Consider the following 10,598-nt stretch of genomic DNA (forward strand, 5'->3'; position numbering starts at 1 on the left):
AAAACCTTTTCAAAACTCTAAGGGTGCAATCCGCCTTCACTTTAGAGAGATGCACAAGAACCCACACGAACCCTGTGTGACTCATGGATTTACACGCGAACAAGCGACGCTTCTATACCGCATCAGGACCGACTCCGCGTACACCCCAGCTTGGTTATTCAAGACTGGGCTTCGCGCTTCCCCACTCTGTGCTTTCTGTGGTGACATTGGCGACATCGAACATTTCATTTGGCTATGCCCGCAGTTTGACACAGAAAGAAAAGCGATGGTCGACAAGCTACAAAAAAGCGGTCTCACGCACAGGACCTTTGAGGACGTTGTTTTCCCCGGAGGGCCCGCGGCGTTCAGGAAGCGAGTGCAACGACTGCTGATAGCCTTCCTGCGAGACACGGGGCTCATCGACAGCTGGTGACACAACCCTGATCTCAACTCGAAGGAGGATCAGGCGGAACAATTGCCGGCTATGTATGCCAGGCTAACCCCGCCTGCTTCAACATCACCACCACCACCACCACCACCAGTTTAAACGACCATTAAAAAAGAAACACTAAATCAGTTCACATTGTTTATGCTGTCTTTCATCACTCTATATGCACTTACGTGGCGAGAAAAAAGATGGTAGTTAGCACAACGGAGGAAACATAATCAAAGACTACGTAATTCTTTTTTTTTCTATCTTACATAGGGGCACCGTCACGTCACTGTGAAGTCATTGATTTCAACGTAAGCTCGAGTGACTGGCCGGGCCATTTTAATGCATACAAAGTTATGATATCTTGCTGTGTTGAGCCTTTAGTTCATTCAGTATACAACGCAACGTTTGTTCACTCGATTATCGATAAACAGCTATCCGTTCCGAATGAGTGGCGGAGATGGAAAGTCCAAGCTGGAAAAACTGCGCGTCATTCATTCATTCATTCAATCATTCGTTCGCCTTTCTTCCGTCCTTCTTTCCTTTCTTTCTTCAGTTACTTCGTTGTTTCGTTTGTTTGTTTTTATGCGAAGCATATTACGAGAGCTCAACCCAGCTCCTCAGGCGCGGCGGTGTCGCCTTGAAACCACGTGACACCGTGACGTCACGACAGAGGAGAAGTGGCTTTGGCTCAACTCTTGCAAGACGGGCTGAGTGGGAATCGAACCAGGGTCTCCGGAGTGTGGGACGGAGACGCTACCACTGAGCCACGAGTACAACGCTTCAAAGCGGTACAAAAGCGCCTCTAGTGAATGCGGTGTTGCCTTAGAAACGAGCTGTTTCTAAGGCGTGCGTCTCTTGCTCAGGCGCACATTTCGTTGCCGCGCCGAACGCTGCTTTGCTCGACGCTCACCGCGTCCAATGCAGGGCGCGTAGTCGCTGCCCTGTAGCCCATTGTCTTACACCCCTTGGCGGGTCGACGGGAACGCTGTCGCGTTCCACTCTTGAAGGCGAAGCAGTAATGCATGAGTTGTTTCTTCCTCTAGCCGAACCAAATATAGCCAAGCAACAGCAGTTCACCAGGCTAAACAGTGGTTCAACAACTAAAATAAAGGCTAGTATGCTTCGCATCCTGGGCTTAACCTTACCTAAGCCACAGCCATTTTTTTTCATTTTTGTCGATTATGGTATGCTTCACGAAGGCCCTGGCCGACGCTGAAGCTAGTTTTATTGCTACTGAGAAAGGGTTCAATGTACCACTAAAGCTCAACTGAACATGCCTTTCTTAAAGAACGTTGCATTCAAGGCGAGTTTTCCGCAGCATGTATCGTCTAGCGGATGCCCAGGCATGCCACACAGAAAGCGTGCCGCGTACATCCGTAGTGACCTCCACTTCACCTCACTGTTGAACTCTGAAAGTGTACTTACTACTGTATCTGTCCTACTCGAACCGCTCTACGGATGTTGCCGATACCGGATATAGCACAGCGTACCTTTCATATTTCGCTCCTAGCCTGTCAGCCCCGTATATCACGCCACGCTTAGCCTCAGGACTTAGATAAAGCCGTAACGACCACCCTCGTAACCCTGTATACACGATAACAGCGCCCGCACTTGTTTATGGAATCACGTGGGCGCTGGAATCTGGCTCTGTTGCGACGCTATGTAAGGCCATAACTGCCGCGGCATGTCTCCGCAACGCTTCGACCGTATAACTCTCTTCTGGGGCGAACCACGTACTATAGACGATGAAGACTAACTCTGTTGTTCGCGTCCTCCTCGTTGGTCTGGCCTTTGTTCAATGCAACGAAGTCAAGTACAAAGACTGTGGTAAGCAGTACGAATTCAGTGGAATGTTGCAGTTTCGTTCCTAAAATTCATTTTCACTCGTAAATGTTTTCTTTTAACACATGACGAAAGTCGTGGTTCATGACGCGAGCGCACGGAGACCACCAGTGTTGTTAGGTTTGAGAATATCAAATGCCGAGACGTGCACCAAGCAAGAAAAGGAATAGGGCCGGTATTCACGGCAACTTCTTCCGCTAAGATTGTTCCGGAAGAAACAAAATTTCAGCCAATCCTGATGTGCTCCCGAACAGGCACTTGAGAAGGAAAAGTTTTGTGAGTTCGGCACCATGCAAAAATGTTTACATCCTTAAGGGTATTTTCTTGTCGCACTGGTAACACCCTTAGCCTTAGGGCCTTACAAAAATTCAAAGGATGACAACGAACGTCTAGCTACACGTGCGATTACAAAAGACGCAGTTTAAAACTGCGTAATCATTCCGAGAGCCTTGGGCGTACAGAAATATCCGACAGGAGAGTCATATCTCTCTCTGTGAAATTCTCTTGTCGGATATTTCTGTGCACCCAAGGCTGTCGGAATGATTGCATAGTTTTCCACTACGTATTTTGTCGTCGCACGTCTAGTTAGAGCTCAGTTGTCTTCTATTATATTTTGTAAGACCCTAAAAACAAGGGTGTTACCAGTGCGACAAAAAAACACCTTTAAGTATGTAAACATTTCTATACAGTGCAGGTTGTCAATTGCAATTGGAAGAAGCTGTGCGGGGAAATTGAATCGTGTGGTTTCAAGTCTCTAAACTGTGCAGTGAGTTATGAGCACGCCGGCAGTAGAGGACGCTGGATTAATTTTCATCACCTGAAGTTCTTGCACATGCGCTTTAAGTTTATGTGCACGATCGTTCTTTTTTTTTCGCCGTCATCTAAATGCGGCTGCCGTGACTGATTATAGAACCTTTGACCTCGTACTTAGCACCATAACTCCGTACCACGGAATCACAGCAGCGTGTGTTCTACGAGGGGAGGTGAAGCGGGCATTATATGTACGATGCCGATAAAGAAAATGAATCTAAGGTAGGAAAAGAGGGATAGGCCCAAAAGAAAAAAAAAATAGCCACCACGTTGAATCAGCGAAAAAAAAAATTCACCTACGATTACGATACTCCCTAATGCGAAATTGAAGTGCAGCTCTATACGTATTTTCATTTCACTATATATTGGCTGGCGCGGAAACCCTGTCTCGCGCGGCACATTACAAACGTAGCCAAGTGTAGCGTGACTGCCTCGCTACTCGGTTGATCGTGAGGTAGAGCGCGGGTGACGCGTGGGAGTGATTCACAGCAGCCGCCACAGACAGATCACCGCTCATGCAGCACTTTGTTTCCATATACGGCATCGGTGGCGTCATCGGTGAACAGACGACGTGCACTACTCTGACGCCATCTCGTAGCCCTCGTCGCCACAGAGAAGAATTTCCTCTAGATGGCGTCGCACAGCGCCCGTCTTGCACAGCACTACACTTTTCTTCTCACGCCTTCGCCATACCCTCCTCCTCCACTTTCCGCCTCATGGTGCCACTACAACCTCCTTCCCACTTTCCTTCGCGCGCTCTCTCCGCTATCACCATCTTTCATAACCCGCTGTGCGTTCGCTCTCTCATCCTTCGCTGCGCTCGTTTTCTTGGTTACCCCGAGGACATCAATGCCGACGCCGACGCTCGCCGCAAGAACGGCCACCTGAGAGCTGCGCTCTAAAAAAATTAAATAAAGCAAAGCCTATCATCTCACTAGAGCAAACAAAGATTGGGTTGCTATGTAACGGTGTGATAATAGTTCCCTTTTAAATTATTATTATTATCTGATTTGAATACAATTCGAATTTTTGTACCGTCAAATCGAATGCAAGTGCACCTGTCACATTTGAAATGTTTTCGGAATACTTGACACCCTAATACCAAGTATTGAATTCGTTGAGACAATCAACACATCGAATCGAATCAACCGTTTTCCCAACACCAAAGCACTACATCACAATGTAATAGCAACGTTGATGGCTCGGACAGTACGTAAATAAATTTCATCTCTGTCTCGCTATTGTTTGTCCCTTTCCTATTTTTTCACTATAATATCGCCTGACAATGTCATTTCCATTTAGGCGAAGAAACACTGCAGTATTACAAGTACCATAAAGCTGTAGAAACACTATTTGCTGAAAATTAACCACAAAAAGCTATTTTAGCACATGGGCAGGAACATTTGTTTTGTTCATGAACATTGGAACTGATGTTACTGCATTTCTTTTTATTTGTTGTTGGTACTGTCGTCATTGTTTTTTTAGCCCAGTGATCATGCCAAGGAAGAGCAGAAAAATTTAGTATGTTTAGTACACGACTCCCTAAAGGGAACGATACACAGTAACTCAGAGAAAATGAGTAAATGGCGCTATTCACAAGTACAAAATACTGTTAAAGCCTCTTACGTGCACGCTATTTGTACATGTATTGTCTACGCTTTGCGAATATATGGTAGTTTCACCTTCTTGCCAGCTTAAATACTGATGTGTTTTCGTTTGTTTTACGATTCGCTTGACCAGCTGTCCTCCCAATTCCTTATGTTTATTATTATGTTGTCAGGCTTGTCTTGAGACGCTTTTGAGCTTCTCCCAGCTCAACAACCTCCTCTTCCTACCAATTTCTCTTGCAGGTTCCACAGCCAAAATACTGTCGGTGGAAATAGAGCCGTGTGACTCTGAGCCGTGTGTCTTCAAGCGTGGAAATGAAACCACCATCCGGTTGTCATTGGTTTCAGGTATGTTTCGCAAAATATGAGATGTAATTATTTCGTAACTTTATGTCTATACGCTATTATGATTCCTAACGATTGAGACGAATGTCTCGACGAAAGTAGCAAACTCTTACGGTGTTGCATTAAAACGAAATGCGTGCAACTACAAACATTCGCATCTGTCTTAACTATTGCTCACAGCCTCATTTTTTTCTTTGAATATAGCTTTCTTAAGCGAGATAATGATGGAACAAACCGGACAAAAAGGCAGCAAACTGTACACTCGCCGGACTAACCTCCGGACCTTTCATCTACATTCTCTCTCTCTCCCTCTCACACACTGTAGTGTGACTCCGTGAGTGGACTACCCTTTGGCTCAAAAAAGGTGGAAGCGCCCAGAAGAGTTGTACTCAATTCTCCAGCGCTGCATAGGCTTTAAAAGGGACGTGATTCCTTGTGGGCGATATGATTTACTTAAGAACTGTACGGTCCTTCAGGCATAAGTATATCTGCAACTTATCTGCTGTCATAAAGCAAACATAGCAAAATTTCTAAAAGGGTACAAGAGTCTAGATAGATGCAGTATTCGCCATCAGTGTCAATTTGAGACGACCGTTGATGCCAAACCAGGACGACGCTATGACCATGCTTGCAATAATTATCCTTTATTTCCCGGGTGTCTTCAGATATATTTAGCAAACGTTTATATTATGTGTTGTTATTAGTGGGTTACTTTGGAGCGACTGGGGTAGGAAATATCTACGCTTGCAAATTTATATCCATTCTACAGTAACAACAAAAAGATATATACGTGTCAAGAAAGATAAACAATATAGACAGAGCTGCCATGACAAAACGTTCAGTCAGCACCTAAATGCTGTTCACGCTGCTACACAAATGCAAAATGCGCTCAGCCTTTATCCTCTGCTTAAGGAGTTATCCATGTGCGAACATGTATGGAATGTCCAAACCATAGCTCTGTTCGAGATAAATCCACAGTATAGAAAGTGTACTCATGTCAGTTCTTTCACTGATGATACGTACGCTTCATTGCGCCGCCTGCAGACCAGGACAGTGAGACCGCTACGCTGGACGCCAGGATGAAAGTGCTTGGCATGTGGTTGCCAATTCCCGGTCTGGAGAAAAACCTGTGCAAGAGCACCATTCAGTGTCCCATCGTGAAGGGAAACACCTACCACGGATCAATGACCGTGATCGTGCCACGATTGATACCCTCTGTGAGTTGGAACTATTGTGAATAATAATACCATGGTCACTGGAATAAAGCAAAAAAAAATAAGTGCGGCCTGCCGCGTGCATAGAATGCGGTATCATCATCACGGAGTCACCAATCGGGGACTTGTCTGGTATTGGTATAGAAAATGTGTCAGGAACACGCTTGGAACGCTGTCGCCCGTGGAAGCCGACGCGTCCCATCTAAAAAGGCTTTAGTCCCATCCTCGACAGCTAGCGCCGTTGGGCCCAGCCAAGCGGCCGAGAATGCAAATACGGCTGTCCCGCACTCCCGTTGCAGCCCGCGTGACGCGGCAGACCGCACTTATTTTTTCTTTTCTTTTTTTAATCGAGCGGCCGCGATAACAGATTTACGCATTGAAGTCCGGCTTTTCTTCGCACTGTAAGGACACCTTTAGGCGGGGCCCACGACTTACGGCACCGCTACAGCTCATTTCTGCAGCGCTGCTTGTGTGCTGAGCACATGCGATAGATTAGATTAGATTACATTAGATAGATAGATAGATAGATAGATAGATAGATAGATAGATAGATAGATAGATAGATAGATAGATAGATAGATAGATAGATAGATAGATAGATAGATAGATAGATAGATAGATAGATAGATAGATAGATAGATAGATAGATAGATAGATAGATAGATAGATAGATAGATAGATAGATAGATAGATAGATAGATAGATAGATAGATAGATAGATAGATAGATAGATAGATAGATAGATAGATAGATAGATAGATAGATAGATAGATAGATAGATAGATAGATAGATAGATAGATAGATAGATAGATAGATAGATAGATAGATAGATCTCCTTTTTCCTTTGATATCCTGGCCACAGGGAAATGGGTAATGAGATAGAAATGCAGCAGAAAGAACGCGAAGGACAAAGCCCATATTACGTGCCACCGGTAGCCCAAGTATAACGTCCCATGCTTCCGGGAACTAAAGAAACAATCTTGGAAATGTAGAGATGGAGAAGGAAAGCAGCGAGGAGAAAGGGAGACAGTAGAGCGCTGCTAATGGCAGATGGACACAACCTCGCGTACACTGCTGGCAATGACAGCCAGAGCGCCGCTCGCCACATGACGCTCAGCGCTTGGTGAATATAAAGGCAAAACGCAGGAGCAAAGCGTAAGTTTGAGACCCATTGCGCTGTTTAGAAGAGCTCAGAGCTCAGTTGTTACTGCCAGTTTGCTTTACAACAGACACATGCCGAGGCGTAAATAAATGCATAAATGTACCTGCAGCATCTTTTATCGTAGATTCTCCTCTATAGCAGCTATGATGCTACAGTCCATTAGACTCTGTTTCTGGTGTTCGTGTGGGCCTAGAACAAAACGACAGCAAAAGAAGGGGGAGGTTAAGCTACTTCACGGCAAGGGTCTCCCTGCAAGAAGATATCATCGGCGGAATAGTGCGAAGGCACCATGAAGGAAATAGTTTCCATCATGTTCTGATTCACATAGTTCACTAAACTATTCTTTCCTTTTTACTGCTAGGCTATGCATGGTTTGTTTCATGCTCGAGGAACAGAGGTCTCATACCGCGGTTACAGAATCAGCGATCATCTAATAAAGCAAAGCAGTCGAGGACCAAACTTTCTGACAGTGTTCCTTACAAAATAAAAAAACAAGGAATGTTGCAGCTGCTACTTATTGGCAGTCTATAATTTTTTTCACCAGTCAATAGCTCGCTTTTTAAGCAATCAGAACGCTCACACATCCGCCAACGGCATATACAGTAGACTGTTGTTAAGACAAATCCGGTTAGGATAAATATTACGATATAAGAAGTAATGTGTGAACGCTTGGCTCGTTTCATATTTATTGTTATTTATTATTTAATATTTATCATTTCCCTCTGGGCCAAAGGCATTAAGGAGGGGAGTGGGTTACAGCAAATGAGAAAAGAAGAAAATGTATTGACACAGTACAAAAAATGAACTGGCTTAGCATGAACACGTAATTCTATTAAGCCGAAGTTCCACCGCAGCCACTGACGGATGCTACTACGTTCATCGATAGGCCCGGATCGGCATACTTGCAGCACATCGCTCTGCACGAAGTTAAAATGGCGTTTATGTAGATATAAACAGCAACATTAGCGTTGATAATGACGTGCAAGCATGCACGGCTCACACCACAGAAACAAAAACTCACGAAGTCCTCAGGGTTCTTCTGTAGTAGGCTGATTGATAATTATGGTGAGAACAATGCCAATATAGTGGTACAACAACCAGCTGTGTTGACACTTGATGCACCGGGTAATGCCTGAATACATTGCTGCATTTTTTAAGAAAAGAACGACGTCAGAGCACTCGAAATTTTTTTAGCAAGCTAGGTAAAATGTCGGCCTTTGCGAAAGCGTGCAGGTTTGACGCCGGCAAACATTACATTACTCGATTGCTTAAGCAAGAGTGCATAAATCAGCATAGTATAGCACAAATTCAATAAATGACTGTTTTTTTTTACATCTGCCTTTGGCTTTCAATATTGTTTCATTCATTACTTTGTGCCGTGTATATTTGGGTGAACTTGAAATAGTACTTTCGACTCTTATTCAGACGAACTGCGCATTTGACGAGCACATTTTCGTGGTCCCTTCGGTTTTCTTTTTCATGAGAACGATAAGCTCGGTCCCATTCGTATACGCTTAAAACGAAGAAATGCTTTTATGTGACAATGGTTGGACTGATCTAAATTTTATTCGTTGCATTCGAGAGAAAGAGTTAAATTGAACTTTCTCCGGAAGCAGAACTTCAGTTAAAATGTCGATTTTTTTCGAAATTTTTGGAAAATTATTTACCGCAAAAAAGAAAATTGAAGTGCGAAGCTTACACATTCGTAACTCGGCATCAAAAACAAATATCGCACTTTTATCAACTGCATGCGCTGGAGCATTTTTTATCGGATAAATTTAGTTTAAGAATTTACGATGTACGTCAAATTGTTACAATGTTGAAGTTCTTGCAAAAAGTCCTACTCTCATATTTGCGACATATCTTGTAGCGCTGTAAAATACATCAATTTGCCCCACTTTAAACGTATTATTACGAGAAGCTTACAGGATTGTGACATCGCCTTTTCATTTGTGAGTGAGTTGTAAACTTGACGGTCGAGTTATTTTCAACTTCGCAATTTTCGTAAATTTTCTAAAATCTTGATGGCCTAAATAAAAAAACATATACTTCCTACAGTCCCTACGTTTTAACTTTTCCTTTTAAGTGTCACCAACCTCATTAAAATTAGTGCAGTGGTTCCTGCGAAGAACGATTTCTAAATTCCCATGTATTCAGATTGGAGCTCCCGAGCTAAAGCTTCCTCTGAACTGATGCCTGTACTCTAAGTAGAAGGCACGCAGGTACCTTGAGTCACTGGAAGCAGCTTCCTGCTGCGTCACAGAACACAGCAAGGATAGGCGTGATTCAGCTTATTGCCAGTTACCAAAAAAAAACACAAATTCAGTTTATTCCTGAAGCAGTAATAGATAAGTGCACATTGACGCTGCTTTATAACTTTCCCCTTCTTCTAATAAACTGCAAGACCAAGCCTGACAAAGAAACTGAATCCGGCGGAATCGTCTAGTTAGAGCACTGATGTCGAAGCTCGTGTCGAAGGGCCGTGAGAAGGGGAACTATATCCGCCAACATTATTTTTGACCTGCCGTAGAAACCATGAGCGAGAATTCGGAGATCAATTAATCGATCTAGGTAGACCTGGTGTTTCAGTTAAGCGATCCACCTCGTTGAACGTATACAGACGTCTTGGCTCTCCGTAAGCCTGCAATCCCATCGGTGTAACACAATGCCCTCCCATGTATCTTATCATTGCAGGTTTCAACTGACGTGCAGATCAAGATTGCGGGCGACAAAGGAGTGAGCGTCTGTATCAGAAGCGCAATCACCATCGCGTAAAGCTTTCTACGCACATATCTCGCTCGACGCCATCGTAATCAGGTCCCATTGTCACCGCAAACTGTGATGCGTGTTCCAGGCATCGCTCCTGGCGCCCTGAGGACGCGCTTCTTTCTCCTCGTAAATAAGGGCTGTGAATTTTGGGCCTCAATAAAAGTACCAGAAAGCGACGCAGACTCCACTTGCACGCCCCTTCTGTTCGTTGTTTTACCTTATTTAGACAACCTTATTCAATGCGATTGGCATTCTTTGTATACTACGATCCGTTTTTGGTCTGCTGGTTGTTAAGAATGGCGAGCTGCGAAACAAGATTGCCACACAGTTACGACAGGGCGACACGACGCGCACCTCTCCCTCTCCGTCGCTGCAGCTGGGAGGCGTTCGAAGAAGCGGCCTTTGTGCTGGAATCCGCCGCCTTCCTCCAGCC

At 44.4% G+C, this 10,598-nt stretch overlaps 1 protein-coding gene across 1 annotated transcript; it reads left to right on the forward strand.

The window, feature by feature from the left end:
- Positions 1–2,102: 2,102 nt before the first annotated feature.
- Positions 2,103–10,333, forward strand: LOC135917797 (mite group 2 allergen-like Ixo r 2). The gene is made up of 4 exons (XM_065451405.1): positions 2,103–2,242; positions 4,918–5,022; positions 6,064–6,236; positions 10,091–10,333. Exons 1-4 carry the CDS (start codon positions 2,161–2,163, stop codon positions 10,169–10,171), a joined length of 441 nt encoding a protein of 146 aa, XP_065307477.1. The 5' UTR covers positions 2,103–2,160; the 3' UTR covers positions 10,172–10,333.
- The last annotated feature ends 265 nt before the right edge of the window (positions 10,334–10,598 follow it).

Source organism: Dermacentor albipictus, chromosome 2, assembly GCF_038994185.2.
Source record: "Dermacentor albipictus isolate Rhodes 1998 colony chromosome 2, USDA_Dalb.pri_finalv2, whole genome shotgun sequence".
Taxonomy (NCBI): Eukaryota; Metazoa; Arthropoda; class Arachnida; order Ixodida; family Ixodidae; genus Dermacentor; species Dermacentor albipictus.

What these genes read in the sequence shown, in the direction of transcription:
- LOC135917797 (XM_065451405.1), top strand. Translation starts at nt 2,161, where the DNA reads ATGAAGACTAACTCTGTTGTTCGCGTCCTCCTCGTTGGTCTGGCCTTT. An exon ending in AGTCAAGTACAAAGACTGTG is followed by an intron (nt 2,243 to 4,917) that starts GTAAGCAGTACG and finishes TTTCTCTTGCAG; the next exon opens with GTTCCACAGCCAAAATACTG. An exon ending in TGCCACGATTGATACCCTCT is followed by an intron (nt 6,237 to 10,090) that starts GTGAGTTGGAAC and finishes TTATCATTGCAG; the next exon opens with GTTTCAACTGACGTGCAGAT.